This window comes from Somniosus microcephalus, chromosome 31, assembly GCF_052327205.1.
Source record: "Somniosus microcephalus isolate GS21.2 chromosome 31, FLI_Smic_1.0, whole genome shotgun sequence".
NCBI classification, from domain to species: Eukaryota; Metazoa; Chordata; class Chondrichthyes; order Squaliformes; family Somniosidae; genus Somniosus; species Somniosus microcephalus.
In genome coordinates, this window is record NC_141017.1 from 24,514,269 (window position 1) to 24,536,454 (window position 22,186).

The window sequence follows — 22,186 nt, forward strand, 5'->3', positions numbered from 1 at the left end:
CTGCTTCTTTTCCATAAGTCTTTCCATATCTTTCCACCTGGCTAGCTTGGTTAATTGCAGAGCAATGAGCTCAGCGTTACTTTACTCTCGTTCTCTCCGGTGGTGCAGATTGATGGCCCCTTTTCGAAGGACCCCAGGTTCCTGGATACGGAGGAAGAAAGCCCGAGTGTAAATCACTATGTGGAGTACGCATGGCACAGCCTGGGCAGAAACAACACACAGCAATTACTTGGACTGAGAGGTAGGTGGCAGTAATGAGCTCCGGTTAAGTTCACTGGCGGGTAAATCACGTGGTATGGTAAGAAAGAAATACTTGCATTTATATAGCACCTTACACACCCACCAGATGCCCCAAAGCGCTTTACAGCCAATGAAGTACTTTTCGAAGTGTAGCCACTGTTGTAATGTAGGAAACGCTGCAGCCAATCTGCGCACAGCAAGGTCCCACAAACAGCACTGTGACAATGACCAGATCATCTGTTTTAGTGATGTCGATTGAGGAATAAATATTGGCCCAGGACGCTGGGGAGAACTCCCCTGCTCTTCTTCAAAATAGTGCCGCAGGATCTTTCACGTCCACCTGAGAGGGCAGGTGGGGCCTCGGTTTGATGTCTCATCCAAATGACGGCACCTCCGACAGTGCGGCACTCCCTCAGCACTGCACTGGGAGCGTCAGCCTAGATTTTTATGCTCAAGTCTCCGGAGTGGGACTTGAACCCACGACCTTCTGACTCTGAGGAGGGAGAGTGCTGCCCACTGAGTCACGGCTGTAGACTTCTGGTCTTCACAGCTGGACTAGAGCCGTGCAAACCAGAAGACCCAGATTCAGTTATCAGCCTTGATGTTTGATGATCCATGACTTTGTCAGCTCTCGAACTGACTGTTCCAATTCTCTTTTCGCCGGGCTCCCCTCTTCTACCCTCCATCAGCTCGGCATCAAATTTTGTTTCATAATGGTCCTGTGAAGCATCTTGGGACATTTTACTACATTAAAGGCGGTATATAAGGAGATATTAGGGCAGGTGACTAAAAGCTTGGGCAAAGAGCAGAAGACTTGCATTTATATAGCGCCTTTCACGACCACCGGACGTCTCAAAGCGCTTTACAGCCAATTAAGTACCTTTGAAATATAGTCACTGTTGTAATGTGGGAAACGCAGCAGCCAATTTGTGCACAGCAAGATCCCACAAACAGCAACGTGATAATGACCAGATAATCTGTTTTTGTTATGTTGGTTGAGGGATAAATATTGGCCAGAACACCGGGGAGAACTCCCGCTGCTCTTCTTCGAAATAGTGTCGCGGGATCTTTTATGTCCACCTGAGAGAGCAGACGGGGTTTAATGTCTCATCCGAAAGACGGCACCCCCGACAGTGCAGCACTCCCTCAGCACTGCACTGGGAGTATCAGCCTAGATTTATGTGCTCAAGTCCCTGGAGTGGGACTGTGAACCCACAGCCTTCAGACTCAGAGGCGAGTGTGCTACCAGAGGTAGGTTTTGAAGAGCGTCTTAAAGGAGGAAAGAGAGGCGGAGAGGTTTAGGGAGGAAATTCCAGAGCTGAGCAGCTAGGCAGCAGACGGCACGGCCACTAATGGTGGAGCGATGAAAATCGGGGATGTGCAAGAGGCCAGAATTGAAGGAGCGCAGAGATCTCGGAGGGTTGTGGGGCTGGAGGAGGTTACAGCGATAGGGAGGGGGCGAGGCCATGGAGGGATTGGAAAATGAGGATGAGAATGTACCCAGGTTATGTCCAAGATATGTATTGACTTTCCTGGTGTAAGTCACACACCATTCTGACTCGGACATATATTGCCATTCCTTTGTTGTTGCTGGCTCCATAACCTGTAATTCTCTCAGTTGACTGTTCTCATTGCCATAAACTCATTGCCAATCCTTTGGATCGGGCTCTATTTGACCTTTCACGTTTTGCCAACTAGCTCTCCTGCTCTGAGGGACAATGGTGCTGGAGCTGTATTTACCGTCTGACATGAATCAGTCATTCATGAAAGAAAGACTTATGAAATGATACTGAGCGGCCTACAGGTGGCGCTGTCCAGGGAGAGTATAAATACTCGGGCACGGGCTCAGCTTGCGCAGGACATTCTTAACAGGAACTAGTGAAGGACACAACTAGACCTCCATGTTGTAAAACAGTTGATTAAAGCTTTGTTTAACGCTTAGACCAAGTGCCTAGTAGTTTTCTTACGTCACCGTCCTTTTGTCAAATGACTAACCCTGCATCGACACGGCACGATTCAAACTGACACAAGTTCTTTCCGAAATAGGCAAGCTTGCAACTATTTGCAATGTTGTTGCCGTTCCACTAAATAACCAGTTCTCATATCTGCTGTTTTATCACAGGATCCAGTTCCTGCACAACGCAGAGTCTGACAAGTAGAGACAGCGATGGCGATCTGGATACCGATGGGGATGAGCTGCCAGTTTTCACTAAGTTTAAGTATCCTTCACACTGGCTCTTTAAGCCAATTCTGGCCGAGTGGCATACCTTAAAGCAAAGCGGTAATGGTCCAGGCTGCTGGCGTCTCTCAGTGTTGGGCTGGCAGCTGATCGCAGTGTCTCTGTCACAGACTATCGAGAGTAATCCTGCAGAGATTATAGTGTCAACGATGAATTAATATCAGACTCAGTTTAAGAAGTGTTATGTAAGAATAAATCTGCAGTGAATTCGACTGGCGAGAGAAACAGCTTCAATTATCTATAGATGGCAATCTAGCAAACTAGGAAAAGCTTCAGTAAAGCTGACACTGCCACCAAAACGCCGAGTGCTAAAGAATGGCCCTGATTAGAAGCCTGATGTGCCTCAATAATTCCGAGACTCGAAGTTAGCAGAACAAAAACAAGGCTTTTATTAACTTAGAACGTAACACGTAAGAGAGAGAGATGTCTTCCTTCTGGAGACTGAGGCCAGACTGAACTAGCTTACAAGCGGGGCCAGGTATGGGCGGAGCCCTACACACAGCACATTCCAGCACATTCCAGTATACAATACAGCACATTCCAGTACACAGTACAATGAGGTCTGGGGGAAGGGAAATGACACTGAAACCGATCTCAGTCACAGGCAGTGATGATGATGAATATTTCATCACATTCACCCCTTCTATAGATTTAGTCTGTTCGGGGGTTTGATAGTCCTCTGCGACCGACGTGGCTGTTGCGGTGCCGCGGGTGTCGGCTGGGTGTCCCCGGTAGCCTCCTGGGTCTCTGCCGGGGGTGCCGCCAGGGTTGTTGAAGGGGTAGTTGGTGGGGGTGCCGTTGGTCGGTGTTCTTGCGGGGGTGATGAAAGGGTAGTGGGTGGGTAAGAGTTGCTGTGATCGTCATTGCCGCTATTGCCGTGGTTGTTGTCGATGCCGGCTGGGGCGACGTCTTTTATGGACATGGTGTCCTCCCTTCCGTCGGCGTGCCGGACATATGCTTATTGGGGGTTGGCGTGGAGTAGGTGTACTGGCTCCACGAGAGGGTCCGTCTTGTGGCCCCTCACATGCCTTCGCACGAGTACCGGACCTGGGGTGGAGAGCCATGACGGCATGGATACGCCTGAGGTGGATTTCTGGGGAAAGACAAACATTCGTTCATGGGGCGTGGTATTAGTGGCCGTACACAATAGCGACCGTATCGAATGGAGCACATCCGAGAGGACTTCCTGCCAGCGGGAGATAGGGAGGCCCTTGGTCCTTAGAGCTAGAGTGACTGCTTTCCATACTGTCCTGTTCTCTCGCTCCACTTGGCCGTTACCCCGGGGGTTGTAGCTGGTGGTACGGCTCGTGGTGATCCCCTTGGACAGCATGTACTGGCGTAGCTCTTCACTCATGAAGGACGCCCCCCTATCCGTATGGATGTAGCTCGGCATACCGAACAGGCAGAACAGGCTGTTGAGGCATTTAATGACCGTGGCGCTGGTCATGTCTGGGCAGGGGAAGGCGAATGGGAACCGGGAGTATTCGTCCACAATGTTCAGGAAGTAAACATTGCAGTCGACGGACGGGAGGGGGCCCTTGAAATCTAAGCTGAGCCGCTCAAAGGGCCGTGTAGCTTTGATTAAGTGGGCTCTATCTGGGCGGTAGAACCAAGGCTTGCACTCAGCGCAAGTGCGGCAGTTCCTGGTCAGGGACCAAACTTCCTCAATCGAGTAGGGTAAGTTACGGGACTTTATGAAGTGGAACAGCCGCGTGACCCCTGGGTGGCAGAGGTCGTTGTGGAGGGTCTGTAGCCGATCCCCGGTGGCGCTGGCACACATCCCTCGTGAGAGGGCGTCAGGGGATTCGTTAAGGGCCCCTGGCCGGTAAATGATGTCGTACTCGAAGGTGGAGAGCTCGATCCGCCACCTAAGAATCTTATCATTTTTAATCTTCCCCCTCTGTTTATTATTGAACATAAACGCTACCGACCGCTGGTCGGTAAGTAGGGTGAAGCGTTTGCCGGCTAGGTAGTGGCGCCAGTGGCGCACTGCCTCCACGATGGCTTGGGCCTCCTTTTCCACGGAGGAGTGTCTGATCTCGGGCCCTTGGAGGGTCCTCGAGAAGAAAGCTACGGGCCGCCCCGCCTGGTTGAGGGTGGCCGCCAAGGCGAAGTCAGACGCATCACTTTCCACTTGAAATGGAGTGTTCTCGTCCACTGCCTGTAGCGTGGCCCGCTCAATATCCTGCTTAATGCTTTTGAAGGCGGCGTGGGCCTCAGCAGAGAGCGGGAAAGAGGATGCTTTCAAGAGGGGGCGGGCTTTGTCGGAGTAGTTGGGGACCCATTGGGAATAATAAGAAAATAACCCCAGGCACCTTTTCAGGGCTTTGGGAGTGTTGGGCAGGGGCAGCTCCCGTAGGGGGCGCAATCGGTCGGGGTCTGGTCCGATTTCCCCATTCTCCACCACGCTGCCTAGTATGCAGAGGCGCGTGGTGTTGTAAACGCACTTGTCCTCGTTGTAGGTGAGGTTGAGTTTTTGTGCGGTTTTCAGGAACCTCTCGAGGTTCGAGTCGTGATCCTGCTGGTTGTGACCGCAGATGGTGATGTTGTCGAGGTAGGGGAAGGTTGCCTGCAAGTGGTGGTCATCGACCATGCGGTCCATCTCCCTCTGGAAGACCGAGACCCCATTCGTCACCCCAAAGGGGACTCTGAGGAATTGGTAGAGGCGTCCGTTCGCCTCGAAGGCGGTGTACGGGCGGTCCTCTGGTCTGATAGGGAGCTGGTGGTATGCTGACTTGAGGTCGATGGTGGAGAACACCCGGTATTGGGCGATTTGGTTCACCATTTCTGATATGCGGGGTAGCGGGTAGGCGTCTAGTAGTGTGTACCTGTTGATCGTTTGACTATAGTTGATCACCATCCGTTTCTTCTCGCTACCCCTTACCACTACCACTTGGGCGCGCCACGGGCTGTTGCTGCGTTCAATAATGCGCTCTTTCAGGAGCCTGTCTACCTCGGTCGCGATAAACCGCCTGTCCTCCCAGCTGTACCTCCTGCTTTTGGTCGCTATTGGCCGGCAGTTAGGGGTAAGGTTCGCGAATAGCGAAGGCGGCTTTACCTTCAGGGTAGCCAGACCGCACACTGTGAGGGGCGGCTGGGACCCACCGTACTTGAGCGTGATGCTTTGGTGGTTGCACTGGAAATCCAGGCCCAAGATCACGCTCGCACATAGGTTCTTCATGATTAATACTTTAAAATTATCATATACAGTTCCGTTAACGCACAATTGTACCGTGCAGTAACCCAGAATGGTCGATGTCTGGGTTTTGTCAGCCATAGAGATGGTACCCTGAGTAGGGACCACCTTTAGGGAGAGTTGTTGTGCCAGTTCTGGGTGGATAAAGCTCTCCGTGCTTCCACTGTCAATTAAGCATTTAACCCGGCACCCGTTTACCTCGATGTCCACCATTGATCTGGATAGCGGGTGCGGCCTGGTCTGGTCCACTGTGACCGATGCCACTGTAGGGCCCTGATCGATACAAGATGGCGTCCACGCTGTCTGCTCACAAGATGGCGGACCCCACGAGGTCGGGCAAGATGGCGTCCAAGATGGCCGCTCCCACGGCGCACACGCGGCGGTGGCGGGTTTTCCGGCGGTTGGTTTTCCGGCGGGGTTCCCTCTGCACACCTTCCCGAAGTGCCCCTTCTTACCGCACTTAAAGCAGGTGGTGCCTTTCGCCGGGCACAGGTTTCTGGTGTGCTTTGGCTGCCCGCAGAAGTAGCAGTTGGGTCCCTGACGCGTCGCGGCTGTCGTAGGGCTTCTGGGGGGAGAGCGGGGCCCAGCCGGCGTCGGGCTGTCGGGCGGGGAAGATGCCTTCCAAGATGGCGGCGCCCTCGGTGCACATGTGGCGGCGTGGACGGCGCGGGCTGAAGAGTAGGCGTCCGAGTTTCTCTGGGCCACATCCAGGGATCGCGCGGTGTCCGCAGCCTGTTTCAGGTCCAACCCCGTTTTTTCCAGCAGTCTTTGCCGGATGTAAGTGGAGCTGAGGCCTGTGATGAAGGCATCGCGAACAAGCTCATCAGTGTACACTGCGGCTTTTACATCTCGGCACTTGCAGTCTTTGCCAAGCATTTTCAGGGTGCTTAGGAACTCCTCCACCGATTCCCCAGGTCGCTGTGCGCGGGTAGCGAGCAGGTGCCTAGCATACACCTCATTCGTAGGCTGCTGGTAATGCGCCTTTAAGATGTCGCAGGCGGCCAGGTACGTCTCGGCGTCTTGGATGAGGGGGTAAACCCGGTGGCTTACCCAATTCCGCAGAATTCCGAGTCTCATCCTCACAGCGTCCGTAGCGTCTTTGACGGCTGCAGAATTGTCCAGGAAGAATTCCATACACTCAAACCAGTGTCCGAAGCGTGCTGATGCATCCGGAGCATGTTGATCCAAATCCAAACGTTCGGGTTTCAGGAGTTGATCCATAGTGTTGAAAAATAAGTTAATAAAATTGATGTGCCTCAATAATTCCGAGACTCGAAGTTAGCAGAACAAAAACAAGGCTTTTATTAACTTAGAACGTGACACGTAAGAGAGAGAGATGTCTTCCTTCTGGAGACTGAGGCCAGACTGAACTAGCTTACAAGCGGGGCCAGGTATGGGCGGAGCCCTACACACAGCACATTCCAGCACATTCCAGTATACAATACAGCACATTCCAGTACACAATACAATGAGGTCTGGGGGAAAGGAAATGACACTGAAACCGATCTCAGTCACAGGCAGTGGTGAATGGAATATTTCATCACAAAGCCTACAGCATATGAGAACAAGCAGTTGCTCAGGCTTTGTAACTTCACTTGCAGCAATAGAGAGGATTCATCGCAGGTTCACGAGGAGGCTGCCTGGAGTGGGGAAGTACGAAAATGAAGAAAGGCTTAAGAAATTGGGGCGGTCTTCGTGAGAACAGAGGTTAAAAGGTGAGCTGATAGAGGCGTTTAAAATTATGACGGCGGGGGGGCAGAGTAGATAGGAACAGATTGTTTCCAATGATTGTAGGGTCTAGAACGAGGGGACGTGGATATAAGATTCAAGAGATTTAGGACAGGAGGCCAGGAGAAACCTTTTTTTACAGAGGCTGTGGAGTGTACTACCAGAGTCAGTGACTGAAGCGGAGACCATGTCAACATTTTAAAAATAGGTTAGATAAGCAGTTAAAGGAAAAGAGAAGAAAGGGCCATAGGAGCAGGGTGGGAATATGGGATTAGGACTACTGCTCATGTGGAGGGTGACCACCAGCATGGACTGGTTGGGTCGAACAGCCTGTTTCCGTGTTGTAATTTCTATAAAAACATAAGAAATATGAGTCGGCCATTTGGCCCCTCGAGCCTGCTCCGCCATTCAATAAGATCAGGGCTGATCCTCTACCTCAACTCCACCTTCCCGCACTATCCCCATATCCCTTGAGTCCCTTAGTGCCCAAAAATCTATCGATCTCGGCCTTGAATATACTCAACGACTGAGCCTCCACAGTCCTCTGGGGTAGAGAATTCCAAAGATTCACCGCCCTCTGAGTGAAGAAATTTCTCCTCATCTCTGTCCTAAATGGCCGACCCCTTATTCTGAGACTGTGACCCCTGGTTCTGGACTCCCCAGCCAGGGGAAACATCCTCCCTGCATCTACCCTGTAAGAATTTTATACGTTTCAATGAGTTCACCTCTCATTCTTCTAAATTCTAGGGAATATAGGCCTAGTCTACTCAATCTCTCCTCATAGGACAATCTATACAACTTCTCCCTGCTCTCAGCCCCACTCCTGCTGTGAGTGGATGTCATCCCAGCTGCTGCACACTGTAGTTGGGAACGCCTGTTCTCACCAGAGTTCCCATGCACAATGTGTAGCGGCTGGGAATTCCTGCCATTAGAGCTCTAGGCAGGGGCAACACTGACAGCTGGCGTGAATGTTCATCCCCAGTGCTTCACCTGAAAGAAGTCTTGTGTTCTGGCAGTGCTACAATACAACAAATCCATATTTAGCCACTGTAAGAGCCCCACAACGAGATGCCACCAAGTGTGTCTTCAATCTGTTTAATTGGAGCCAGGTTCCCAGATGTTTCCTTGACCAGACCATTGTGCAGATGCTCAACTTCAGAGAGCCTGGATAGCCAACCACAGAAGCTGATGGAAGCACAGGACAAACAATTGGACAGCGTGGTGATGAGGCAAGTTCAACTCATCTGGAGATAAAAGTAAACAGCATGAACATAGTGAGGTTTTTTTTATTTGTTCATGGGATGTGGGCATCACTGGCAAGGCCAGCATTTATTGCCCATTCCTAATTGCCCTTGAGTGGCTTGTGAGGCCATTTCAGAGTCAACCATGTTGCTGTGGGTCTGGAGTCACATATAGGCCAGACCGGGTAAGGGTGGTAGATTTCCTTCTACCTAAAGGACATTAGTGAACCAGACATTCTGGTAGTTTCATGGCCACCATTACTGATATTAGTTTTTTATTCCAGATTTATTATAATTAACTGAACTTCAATTCCCCAGCTGCCGTGGTGGGATTTGAACTATTGTCACCAAGATTATTAGTCTAGACCTGCTGGATTAACTAGTCCAGTAACATTACCACTACACTACCATTCCCCTCAGGTAGTTAGAGTGATGACCTCTCATCTTCTGCAACTGGATTGGAATCCAGTTAGCAGCTAGTAAAGTATTCTGGTGGGTCTCTCAAGTGCCTGTCTTGTTTCTCGGTCCGGTATCAGTGCCTGATGGACCTCTCCCCCGCTCATGCGGTCTTTCTCTGAGGGACTGTTTTTTTAAATGTTGGGTTGAGGGCTAGTCAACCAACAAGAGAAATCCTATCAGCAGGAAAGAGGCTCAGCCACCTAGAGATGCAACTCCGGTAACTAATAAAACACAACCCACACCAGACAATGCTGGAAACACTCAGCAGGTCAGGCAGCATCTGTGGATAGAGAGAGAAACAGAGTTAACGTTTCAGGTCGATGACCCTTCCTCAGAACTGGAAAAAGTTGGAGAAGTAACAGATTTTTAAGCAGATATGGGGCAGGGAAAGGGAGGAGGGGAGGAAAGAACAAAAGGGAAGGTCTGTGATAGGATGGAAGGCAGGAGAGATTAAAAGACAAACGGGATGATGGTGCGAGGTAAAAGGAGATGGTAATGGGACAAGTTAAGAAACAAAAGATGGCTCTAGATGAGGTGTAAATGGCGATGGCAGAGTCATGCGAGAGAAAAAAGAAAACATAGGGGCCGAGGTTATGGTTTGAAATTGTTGAACTCAATGTTGAGTCCGGCAGGCTGTAAAGTGCCTAATCGAAAGATGAGCTGCTGTTCCTCGAGCTTACGTTGAGCTTCGTTGGAACAATGCAAGAGGCCGAGGACAGAGAGGTCAGAGCGGGAGTGGCGCGGAGACACTTCGTGACTGTAGCTCTCAGCAGCCAATGCTGCAGGTCACCGATCCCATTGGCAATAAAGAAATTCACGTAAACAAGTACAATATTAAATCCTCCAACATGAGCTCTGGGAGAATGGAGCACAGCAGAGACCTTGGGTCTGACCTCAATAGCCCTTGATTAGACCTGGATCATTAAACTTATTGCTGGGGCTGATGGTAGATGAACACTACCTCTATGGTATAAAAACCGAAAACGCTGGAAACACTCAGCAGGTGAGGCAGCATCTGTGGAGAGAGAAACAGAGTTAACGTTTCAGGTCCATGACTTTTCGGCAGAACATCTATCTACATCTATGGGTCTTATATAGAAAGAAAAGTAAGAAAGACTTGCATTTCTATAGCGCTTTTCATGACCTCAGGACATCCCAAAGCACTTTAAAGCCAATGAAGTACTTTTTGACTGGCCTGCTGAGTGTTTCCAGCATTTTCGGTTTTTATACCATAGAGGTAGTGTTCATCTACCATCAGCCCCAGCAATAAGTTTAATGATCCAGGTCTAATCAAGGGCTATTGAGGTCAGACCCAAGGTCTCTGCTGTGCTCCATTCTCCCAGAGCTCATGTTGGAGGATTTAATATTGTACTTGTTGAAGCGTAGTCACTGTTGTAATGTAGGAAACACGGCAGCCAAAATTGCACACAGCAAGATCCCACAAAAAGCAATGTGATCACAACCAGATTATCTGTTTTCGCAATGTTGATTGAGGGATAAATAGCGGCTAGGACATAGGGGTTAACTCCCCTGCTCTCCTTTGAAATAGTGCTGCGGGATCTTTTACGTCCACCTGAGAGAGCAGACGGGGCCTCGGTTTAACGCTTCATTGTAAGACGGCACTTCCGACAGTGTGGCGCTCCCTCAGCACTGCACTGGGAGAGTCAGCCTAGATTTTTGTGCTGAAGTGGGACTCTGAATAGGTGGTCACGTTAATTGGGGGAGGGGAGGGGGGTGGTTCCCATTGTACTTTTGGGCTTCGTACTCATGTGGTCTGATACCATGGCCTTCCCGTGCAGGTGAGAACTTTAGCCGGGGGGGGGGGCAGCTCACTGAGCCCAAGTTGTGCCATTGTACAGGTTGGTGCTAATCTAGAGGTGGTCTTGGTGTACAGGATGGGCTTCAGGATGGGTTTCACTGTAGCCACATTTCAAGAAATTTCAGCTTCAACTTGTTCCACCCTCTACAGAATGATGAGCACGGATGAGGAGAGAGGAGTAACATCGGAAATCTTGAAAGCACGAATCAGTGAGCTGTCACAGAAGTTGCTGCGGAGAGAAGTGTACAGGTGCCACGTGTGTATGGTAAGGAGCCAGTGCGGTTGTTGTTAAATACGTTGGTTCCCATTTGCCTCCCACCTCTTCTGAAGGCGCTGACTCTAAATGATTTTTTTCCCCTCTTCCGAGGCCAATGGCACTGAGGCTAATTGCAAGGCCCCAGCTGCCGCCCTAATGAGTTCAGTTGAGTCAGCGCTCTCTGCCCGACCAGCGCGCCAGGGCTACGGAAGGCACAAATTAGTCCGCCGAATAAACGGTGACTTCTGCTGGCAAGGCCTTGAGCGAGGACAGGCTCGAGCTCAGCTGTGGTGCCTTCCACGGTCGAATAGCTGGTGCTCACTCTCAAGGCTCACATACGAAGGATGGACTTTTGGGCGAGGTAGTGGGGGGTGAGGACGCCTGGAACCTTTAAACCGGATCCTAAAGGGGTTTTCAGAAGACGACCAAACATTAACTAAGCAAAGGGCATTCTGTGTCGCTCATTTAAGAACAAGGCAGGAGATGTTCAATACTGTGGCAACAAGAGCAGGTCAGAGGCTGGGTATTCTGCGGCGAGTGTCTCACCTCCTGACTCCCCAAAGATTTTCCACCATCTACAAGGCACAAGTAAAAGAGTGTGATGGAATACTCTCCACTTGCCTGGATGAGTGCAGCTCCAACAACACTCAAGAAGCTCGACACCATCCAGGACAAAGCAGACCGCTTGATTGGCACCCCATCCATCACCTTAAACATTCACTCCCTCCACCCCCGGCGCACCGTGGCTGCAGTGTGTACCATCTACAAGATGCGCTGCAGCAACTTGCCAAGGGTTCTTCGGCAGCACCTCCCAAACCCGCGACCTCTTCCACCTAGAAGGACAAGGGTAGCAGGCGCATGGGAACACCACCACCTCCAAGTTCCCCTCCAAGTCACACACCATCCTGACTTAGAAATATATCGCCAATCCTTTATCGTCGCTGGGTCAAAATCCTGGAACTCCCTCCGTAACAGCACTGTGGGAGCACCTTCACCACACGGACTGCAGTGGTTCAAGAAGGCAGCTCACCACCACCTTCTCAAGGGCAATTAGGGACGGGCAATAAGTGCTGGCCTTGCCAGCGACGCCCACATCCCAGATGTGAATAAAAAACAAAATATTGCAGGGCCTGTAGGGGGCGAGGTGTAACACTTCTGATTGTACCTTCAGAGGAGGTGGGAGAAGGAGGTTTCAGGGAAAAACGAATCTTTGGTAATAGTTTGCTTATTTAAAAGGGGCTACAATAGTGAGACTCGCTCTTTGAAGTACAGCAAGCTGGAACAGGCTGTGCTGGCTCCCCTGAGCCTTGCAGTTTCTTTATTCTGTTAGGAAGCTGAACTGAGCCAGTTTCGAGGAGTTAACCGTGTCAACTGCACGGATTCAGCAGCTGAACAAATGAAGGTGACATCATCTTTTCTTAAGCTATCGTTCTTTCCTCCAATTATCTGTGTTGTGACTCCCTCGCCTTGAGGCTTGGCCACTCCCAAGAAGGCTCCTTCTGCCAAGAGAGAAGGTAAGCGGACCCGTAAGACTTATCCACCATCGCCGCTGCCAATATCAGATCATCGGGAGGCCTGACTGAGATAATGTCGTCACCAAAATCAGTTCCCAACCCCTCCCCAAGGCAAGCACTCTCTGAGAACAGGTCCAACGTGGGTGGCAGCATTCAACTTCCCGCCCAGTAAAACTCCCACGTGTATTACTTTACTCCTTTCCCAGAGGAACAAGGGCACAGAAGGTGCTCTGAAGTCTAGTTCAGAGTCTGCGAATCGCTTCTGATCTTCACTCAAGAATTTCAATTGATTCAACTGATTGTTAAAGGTGGCAAAAAGGAAGGTGAGACGGTCTGGCATTGAGATACAGATCAACCAATCATCTAATTGAATGGCGGAACAGGATCGAGGGGCTGAATGGCCTTACTCCCCAGAGCCTTTCCACCATCTACAAGGCACAAGTCAGGAGTGTGATGGAATACTCTCCACTTGCCTGGATGAGTGCAGCTCCAACAACACTCAAGAAACTCAACACCATCCAGGACAAAGCAGCCCGCTTGATTGGCACCCCATCCACCACCTTAAACATTCACTCCTTCCACCACCGGCGCACCGTGGCTGCAGTGTGTACCATCTACAAGATGCACTGCAGCAACTCGTCAAGGCTTCTTCGGCAGCACCTCCCAAACCCGCGACCTCTACCATCTAGAAGGACAAGGGCAGCAGGCGCATGGGAATATCACCACCTCCAAGTTCCCCTCCAAGTCACACACCATCCTGACTTAGAAATATATCGGCCGTTCCTTCATCGTCGCTGGGTCAAAATCCTGGAACTCCCTCCCTAACAGCACTGTGGGAGCACCTTCACCACACGGACTGCAGCGGTTCAAGAAGGAGGCTCACCACCACCTTCTCGAGGGGCAACTAGGGATGGGCAATAAATGCCGGTCTTGCCAGCGACACCCACATCCCATCACTGAATGAAAAAACCTCCTGTTCCTATGCACCTATGGAATGAGGAAAAGCCATTTCGTCCCATTCACCTGAGCCATTTGGAATCTCTGCTGGCAGGGATTCTACCCAATGTAGTTTTTCTTTCTGAGTGAGGTGAGCAACCTAAAACGAAATTCCACAGAATTTCTTCCTCTTCGTCAAACTGTTTCCCAAGAGGTTTTTCTTTATTACAGGGCCATTCAATAGAAACTGGAATGAACTGGGAGCCAATCAGGCAGGCAGGGAAAAATACAAGTTTAGTCAATCTCTCCACATTTGCTGACTGAAATAGTATCTATCAGTGATTGAGCAGGTCTATGGGTGAGTGTCTATCAGCGATGGAGCAGGTCTGTGGGTGAGTGTCTATCAGTGATGGAGCAGGTCTATGGGTGAGTGTCTGTAGTGATGGAGCAGGTCTATGGTTGAATGTCTATAAGTGATGGAGCAGGTCTATGGGTGAGTGTCTGTAGTGAAGGAGCAGGTCTATGGGTGAGTGTCTGTAGTGAAGGAGCAGGTCTACGGGTGAGTGTCTGTAGTGAAGGAGCAGGTCTATGGGTGAGTGTCTGTAGTGATGGAGCAGGTCTATGGGTGAGTGTCTGTAGTGATGGAGCAGGTCTATGGGTGAGTGTCTGTAGTGATGGAGCAGGTCTATGGGTGAGTGTCTATCAGTGATGGAGCAGGTCTATGGGTGAGTGTCAGTAGTGATGGAGCAGGTCTATGGGTGAATGTCTATCAGTGATGGAGCAGGTCTATGGGTGAGTATCTGTAGTGATGGAGCAAGTCTATGGGTGAGTGTCTGTAGTGATGGAGCAGGTCTATGGGTGAGTGTCTATCAGTGATGGAGCAGGTCTATGGGTGAGTGTCTGTAGTGATGGAGCAGGTCTATGGGTGAGTGTCTATCAGTGATGGAGCAGGTCTATGGGTGAGTGTCTATCAGTGATGGAGCAGGTCTATGGGTGAGTGTCTGTAGTGATGGAGCAGGTCTATGGGTGAGTGTCTGTAGTGATGGAGCAGGTCTATGGGTGAGTGTCTATCAGTGATGGAGCAGGTCTATGGGTGAGTGTCTGTAGTGATGGAGCAGGTCTATGGGTGAGTGTCTGTAGTGATGGAGCAGGTCTATGGGTGAGTGTCTATCAGTGATGGAGCAGGTCTATGGGTGAGTGTCTGCAGTGATGGAGCAGGTCTATGGGTGAGTGTCTATCAGTGATGGAGCAGGTCTATGGGTGAGTGTCTGTAGTGATGGAGCAGGTCTATGGGTGAGTGTCTATCAGTGATGGAGCAGGTCTATGGGTGAGTGTCTGTAGTGATGGAGCAGGTCTATGGGTGAGTGTCTATCAGTGATGGAGCAGGTCTATGGGTGAGTGTCTATCAGTGATGGAGCAGGTCTATGGGTGAGTGTCTATCAGTGATGGAGCAGGTCTATGGGTGAGTGTCTGTAGTGATGGAGCAGGTCTATGGGTGAATGTCTATCAGTGATGGAGCAGGTCTATGGGTGAATGTCTATCAGTGATGGAGCAGGTCTATGGGTGAGTGTCTATCAGTGATGGAGCAGGTCTATGGGTGAGTGTCTGTAGTGATAGAGCAGGTCTATGGGTGAGTGTCTGTCAGTGATGGAGCAGGTCTATGGGTGAGTGTCTATCAGTGATGGAGCAGGTCTATGGGTGAGTGTCTGTAGTGATAGAGCAGGTCTATGGGTGAGTGTCTGTCAGTGATGGAGCAGGTCTATGGGTGAGTGTCTATCAGTGATGGAGCAGGTCCATGGGTGAGTGTCTATCAGTGATGGAGCAGGTCTATGGGTGAGTGTAGTGATAGAGCAGGTCTATGGGTGAGTATCTATCAGTGATGGAGCAGGTCTATGGGTGAGTGTCTATCAGTGATGGAGCAGGTCTATGGGTGAGTGTCTATCAGTGATGGAGCAGGTCTATGGGTGAGTGTCTGTAGTGATGGAGCAGGTCTATGGGTGAGTGTCTATCAGTGATGGAGCAGGTCTATGGGTGAGTGTCTATCAGTGATGGAGCAGGTCTATGGGTGAGTGTCTGTAGTGATGGAGCAGGTCTATGGGCGAGTGTCTATCAGTGATGGAGCAGGTCTATGGGTGAGTGTCTGTAGTGATGGAGCAGGTCTATGGGTGAGTGTCTATCAGTGATGGAGCTGGTCTATGGGTGAGTGTCTGTAGTGATGGAGCAGGTCTATGGGTGAGTGTCTATCAGTGATGGAGCAGGTCTATGGGTGAGTGTCTGTAGTGATGGAGCAGGTCTATGGGTGAGTGTCTATCAGTGATGGAGCAGGTCTATGGGTGAGTATCTATCAGTGATGGAGCAGGTCTATGGGTGAGTGTCTATCAGTGATGGAGCAGGTCTATGGGTGAGTGTCTATCAGTGATGGAGCAGGTCTATGGGTGAGTGTCTGTAGTGATGGAGCAGGTCTATGGGTGAGTGTCTGTAGTGATGGAGCAGGTCTATGGGTGAGTGTCTGTAGTGATGGAGCAGGTCTGTGGGTGAGTGTCTATCAGTGATGGAGCAGGTCTATGGGTGAGTGTCTGTAGTGATGGAGCAGGTCTGTGGGTGAGTGTCTGTAGTGATGGAGCAGGTCTATGGGTGAGTGTCCGTCAGTGATGGAGCAGGTCTATGGGTGAGTGTCTGTAGTGATGGAGCAGGTCTGTGGGTGAGTGTCTATCAGTGATGGAGCAGGTCTATGGGTGAGTGTCTGTAGCGATGGAGCAGGTCTATGGGTGAGTGTCTATCAGTGATGGAGCAGGTCTATGGGTGAGTGTCTGTAGTGATGGAGCAGGTCTGTGGGTGAGTGTCTATCAGTGATGGAGCAGGTCTATGGGTGAGTGTCTGTAGTGATGGAGCAGGTCTATGGGTGAGTGTCTATCAGTGATGGAGCAGGTCTATGGGTGAGTGTCTATCAGTGATGCAGCAGGTCTATGGGTGAATGTCTATCAGTGATGGAGCAGGTCCATGGGTGAGTGTCTATCAGTGATGGAGCAGGTCTATGGGTGAGTGTCTATCAGTGATGGAGCAGGTCTATGGGTGAGTGTCTATCAGTGATGGAGCAGGCCTATGGGTGAGTGTCTATCAGTGATGGAGCAGGTCTATGGGTGAGTGTCTATCAGTGATGGAGCAGGTCTATGGGTGAGTATCTGTTGTGATGGACCAGGTGTATGGGTGAATGTCTATCAGTGATGGAGCAGGTCTATGGGCGAGTGTCTATCAGTGATGGAGCAGGTCTATGGGTGAGTGTCTGTAGTGATGGAGCAGGTCTATGGGTGAGTATCTGTAGTGATAGAGCAGGTCTATGGGTGAGTGTCTATCAGTGATAGAGCAGGTCTATGGGTGAGTGTCTGTAGTGATGGAGCAGGTCTGTGGGTGAGTGTCTATCAGTGATGGAGCAGGTCTATGGGTGAGTGTCTGTAGTGATGGAGCAGGTCTATGGGTGAGTGTCTGTAGTGATGGAGCAGGTCTATGGGTGAGTGTCTATCAGTGATGGAGCAGGCCTATGGGTGAGTGTCTATCAGTGATGGAGCAGGTCTATGGGTGAGTGTCTATAAGTGATGGAGCAGGTCTATGGGTGAGTGTCTATCAGTGATGGAGCAGGTCTATGGGTGAGTGTCTATCAGTGATGGAGCAGGTCTATGGGTGAGTGTCTGTAGTGAAGGAGCAGGTCTATGGGTGAGTGTCTGTAGTGAAGGAGCAGGTCTATGGGTGAGTGCCTATCAGTGATGGAGCAGGTCTATGGGTGAGTGTCTGTAGTGATGGAGCAGGTCTATGGGTGAGTGTCTGTAGTGATGGAGCAGGTCTATGGGTGAGTGTCTGTCGTGATGGAGCAGGTCTATGGGTGAGTGTCTGTAGTGATGGAGCAGGTCTATGGGTGAGTGTCTATCAGTGATGGAGCAGGTCTATGGGTGAGTGTCTATCAGTGATGGAGCAGGTCTATGGGTGAGTATCTGTAGTGATGGAGCAAGTCTATGAGTGAATGTCTATCAGTGATGGAGCAGGTCTATGGGTGAGTATGTATAGTGATGGAGCAGGTCTATGGGTGAGTGTCTATCAGTGATGGAGCAGGTCTATGGGTGAGTGTCAGTAGTGATGGAGCAGGTCTATGGGTGAGTGTCTATCAGTGATGGAGCAGGTCTATGGGTGAGTGTCTATCAGTGATGGAGCAGGTCTATGGGTGAGTGTCTGTAGTGATGGAGCAGGTCTATGGGTGAGTGTCTGTAGTGATGGAGCAGGTCTATGGGTGAGTGTCTATCAGTGATGGAGCAGGTCTATGGGTGAGTGTCTATCAGTGATGGAGCAGGTCTATGGGTGAGTATGTATAGTGATGGAGCAGGTCTATGGGGGAGTGTCTATCAGTGATGGAGCAGGTCTATGGGTGAGTGTCTGTAGTGATAGAGCAGGTCTATGGGTGAGTGTCTATAAGTGATGGAGCAGGTCTATGGGTGAGTGTCTATCAGTGATGGAGGAGGTCTATGGGTGAGTGTCTATCAGTGATGGAGCAGGTCTATGGGCGAGTGTCTATCAGTGATGGAGCTCGTCTATGGTTGAATGTCTATAAGTGATGGAGCAGGTCTATGGGTGAGTGTCTGTAGTGAAGGAGCAGGTCTATGGGTGAGTGTCTATCAGTGATGGAGCAGGTCTATGGGTGAGTGTCTGCAGTGATGGAGCAGGTCTATGGGTGAGTGTCTGTCGTGATGGAGCAGGTCTATGGGTGAGTGTCTGTAGTGATGGAGCAGGTCTATGGGTGAGTGTCTGTCGTGATGGAGCAGGTCTATGGGTGAGTGTCTGTAGTGATGGAGCAGGTCTATGGGTGAGTGTCTATCAGTGATGGAGCAGGTCTATGGGTGAGTGTCTATCAGTGATGGAGCAGGTCTATGGGTGAGTGTCAGTAGTGATGGAGCAGGTCTATGGGTGAGTGTCTATCAGTGATGGAGCAGGTCTATGGGTGAGTATCTGTAGTGATGGAGCAAGTCTATGAGTGAATGTCTATCAGTGATGGAACAGGTCTATGTTGTGTATGTAATATGTGTGCTACTTTGAACCTATGGACAGGACTGCACTACTTGTTGGGCGTAGTGATACGCAGTACCACTCCTGGCCATAGGGGTATAAATAGTACTGTGGGTACTGATCCCCCTCAGTTCCCGCCTGTGGGCATGAAGTAAAGACCTATGTATAGTCCCTACCTCCAACCAGTAAAGACCTGTTTGAGTTATACGTTTAAGTCTTTGTGTTAATTGTTCAATACAATACACATACTTAACACTGGCGACGAGTCGGTTCGAACCCTGCGGCAGTTATTCCACAGCGGCTTCGTCCAAAGACAGGACGTTGAAGAGAGGTTCCAATCCTCAACACCCCACTGAAAACTGAAGGGCAGCAGAAATCCTGACAGCTTCCAGCGACTGGAAGCGACAGGCATTAGGACCCTGAAGCCTCCATCAACGACTGAAAACGGGAGGACAGAAGACATCCTGCAGCTTTTTCAACCTCGGTGGTGGGTAAGCCAAGCAGCGTTGGCTGCAAAGACAGGGCTGGGGGAAGTCGGAGGTAGAAGGGCAATCGATCGAAATCCCTGATAAGGGCCGCACTCGGGCTGGAAGGCGCAGCGTCGGCAGACACTGAGGGCGCGAGCGGGTAAGCCAGAGCCCGGGAGGGAGCGAGCAAGAGCCGCCGAGCGGGTGAGCCAGAGGCCGGGAGCCGCTTCAAGCGGGAGGCGCTTAGCGGGCCAGTGATCGCACCGGTGATAAGGGCTGAGAACCGTTTCGGGCGGGCGGCGCACCAGCGATCGCACAGGAGATAAGAGCCGCAGTCGGGCTGAAAGTCAGCGACGAGAAGCGCGGGAAAACCGCCATTGAAGTGGGCGGGGAGAGCGAGAAGCGCGGGAAAGCCGCCATTTTTCACGGGAAAACCGCTGGGGAAGAAGGCAGAAGCGGGAAAACCGCCATTTTGTGGGCGGAGGACGACGGCAAGAGCGGGAAGCCGCCATCTTGGATAACAGTAAAAAAAAAAAAATCTGAGAAATTGCAAATCTGATAAAGTACTACAATGCCTAAACACGGGAATATTAGCAACTTTGATAGTGACATCGAAGATTGGGCCATATATGTTGAACGAGTTAAAAATTATTGTAAGGCCAATAAAATTCGTGAGGCTGATAAAGCACTAACATTATTAAATTTAATGGGTGCGAAGACATACGGGCAATTGAAACACCTGTTATCACCAGATGAACCGGCGGATAAGACGTTCGATGAGATTGTTACTGTCCTGAAAGATCATCTAAACCCCACGCCGCTGATGCTAGCGGAACGATTTAAATTTTACGACAGAAGGCAGCTACAGCATGAAAGCAATGCTGAATATTTGCTGGAATTGCGTAAATTAGCGAAATATTGCCAGTTTGGAACGGGATTGACAGAGGCACTTCGAGACAAATTTGTGTGTGGTTTATTTAAACAGGATACACAAAAGCGACTGCTCGAGGAGAATGAGCTGACGCTTGAGAAGGCGGTCACTATGGCAGCAGCACACGAAGCCGCAGCGAGAGGCACGGCAGTAATGCAGCTACGGTCACCGGAGCTCAGTGCACACAAATTGGGTGTGAGTTCTGGCAAATGTTATCGTTGTGGAAAGACAACGCATGATCAGAACCAGTGTTGGTTTAAAAACCAAGAATGTAGAACTTGTGGTAGGCTTGGACATATAGCTAGAGTATGCAGGTCAGGGAAGAAGACCAGCAACAAGAAGTCACCGCAAGGAAAATACGCAAAGGTACACAAGGTGACCGAACAGGAGTCCGATTCAGATGCTAGCAGTAATGAACTGGCTAGCTTAAGCTGTAATGAACTGGCTAGCTTAAGAGTACTCAACGCTGGTAAGGGTGCAGACCTCCAGACAATTTGGGTCACTCTTCAGATAGAAGGAGTCCAAGTAAAACTGGAATTGGACACTGGATCGGCATTGACGGTCATAAATAAGAAAGATTACGGAAAGTTATTCCAGCATATTCCCCTACAGGATACGGGGATTATATTGAAAACATACACGGGGCAAAGAGTGTACCCCATCGGGAAAATAGAGGTTGCAGTGGTCCACAAGGGCGAAGACAGTCAAATAATGGACTTATATGTGATATCTGAAGGAGGTCCTCCACTACTAGGACGGGAGTGGATTAGGAAAATGAATATGGACTGGCATTTCCTACAAACAATAACGAGTGAGAACTCGGTGAAGATAGTCGGCCCAGACTCTGGAACGGATGATGGTAAGCCCAACTCAGGTGCAAAAGACAAAGTTTCAGCACAGAATTCCACTGAGCAACAACAACATAGTTTAACTGTGGATTCTGAGTCTGGCAAGTCTACTGATGTGCCCATTTCTGAGGGACACCGGGCTCGAACTCAACTCCATTTCAAACTACAACAGCAATTAGAACAAATGCTTCGCCGTTTTGAGCAAGAGTTGAATGCAACAAAAGAGTTCTTTGATATAGAGTTGGAGAATCTGGAAAGACAACAGAAGCAGCTGATGGAGAAAATGGAGCAGGAGCACACAAAACGTCTGATGTCAGAGGAGTTAACGGTCAGCCAACTCCTGCATATGCTGAAGGACAGGACTCTGAAATGGGAAAAACTTGAACATGAACTTCAATATTCAAACGAAAGGGGTTCGGAGCTCTCAAAGGTTATTGGAAGAGCTGAGGTGGCAACACAGACTGAGATGACTGCAACAGAGCAGCCCTTGGATGCCAAAAGTACGCTGACTCACGTCAACGTAGAACAACAGACCGCTGAAACAGCTGCTCCGGTAGAGGGATTGCATAGTCCGATCAATCAATCTCCAAAGGAAGTTGAAGTATTAAAATCACAAATGAGGTCACTAGTAAACGACTTGCTGAAAGCCCAGAAAAAGCTGGATGCAGAGGTACACATGAAGAAGTCTCTTCAGGAAAGATGTCTGGATTTGGAACAAGAGCTGGCTAATGTCCAGCTGGGTATGGAGGAAATAGACGACCCTCTCACTGGTCTAGCTCAGGACGACACCGAATATTACGATGTCCTGTCCTGCCCAGCTTGTAACTTCGACTCCCAAAGTGCAGAAATCATGGAGGAGCACCAAAAGTCTACGGAACATCGGGAGAAGCTGGCTCTACGACGGAAACAGGAGGAAGAGAAGGAGGAACTGCGCATGCAGCTGGCAGCTGTGGCAGCTGACAATGGAGCCCAGAGAGTCTCCAAGAAGCAGAAAAGGAAAAGTAAAAACAGAAGATGACCCATCTGAACCATTATCACCTCTACCAGATCACACACGTGGTCCCTCCGAACGGAGCCAATTCAGTTCGGAAGTTCAAACTGTTAAATCCATGGAAGGACTATTGAATGAGTCACTCCAGCAACGTGAACGGACTACACCACAGAGATTGAATCTGTGAACTGTTTTCCGCAGAGACTGAATCTGTGATCTGTTTTGACATGAAGTTATCTATGTATCTATGTTATTCTGTTATGTAAACCTGA

The 22,186-nt window shown here is 50.1% G+C and overlaps 1 protein-coding gene across 1 annotated transcript in view; it reads left to right on the top strand.

Moving 5' to 3' along the window:
- Positions 1-22,186, top strand: part of LOC147097652 (E3 ubiquitin-protein ligase RNF220-like) — a 100,146-nt gene that overhangs the window by 68,654 nt on the left and 9,306 nt on the right. Inside the window, exons 8-11 of the mRNA XM_085971641.1 lie at positions 109-241; positions 2,363-2,459; positions 8,549-8,632; positions 11,073-11,187. Coding sequence (XP_085827767.1) covers positions 109-241; positions 2,363-2,459; positions 8,549-8,632; positions 11,073-11,187 — 429 coding nt within the window. The remainder of the gene's footprint in view (positions 1-108; positions 242-2,362; positions 2,460-8,548; positions 8,633-11,072; positions 11,188-22,186) is intronic.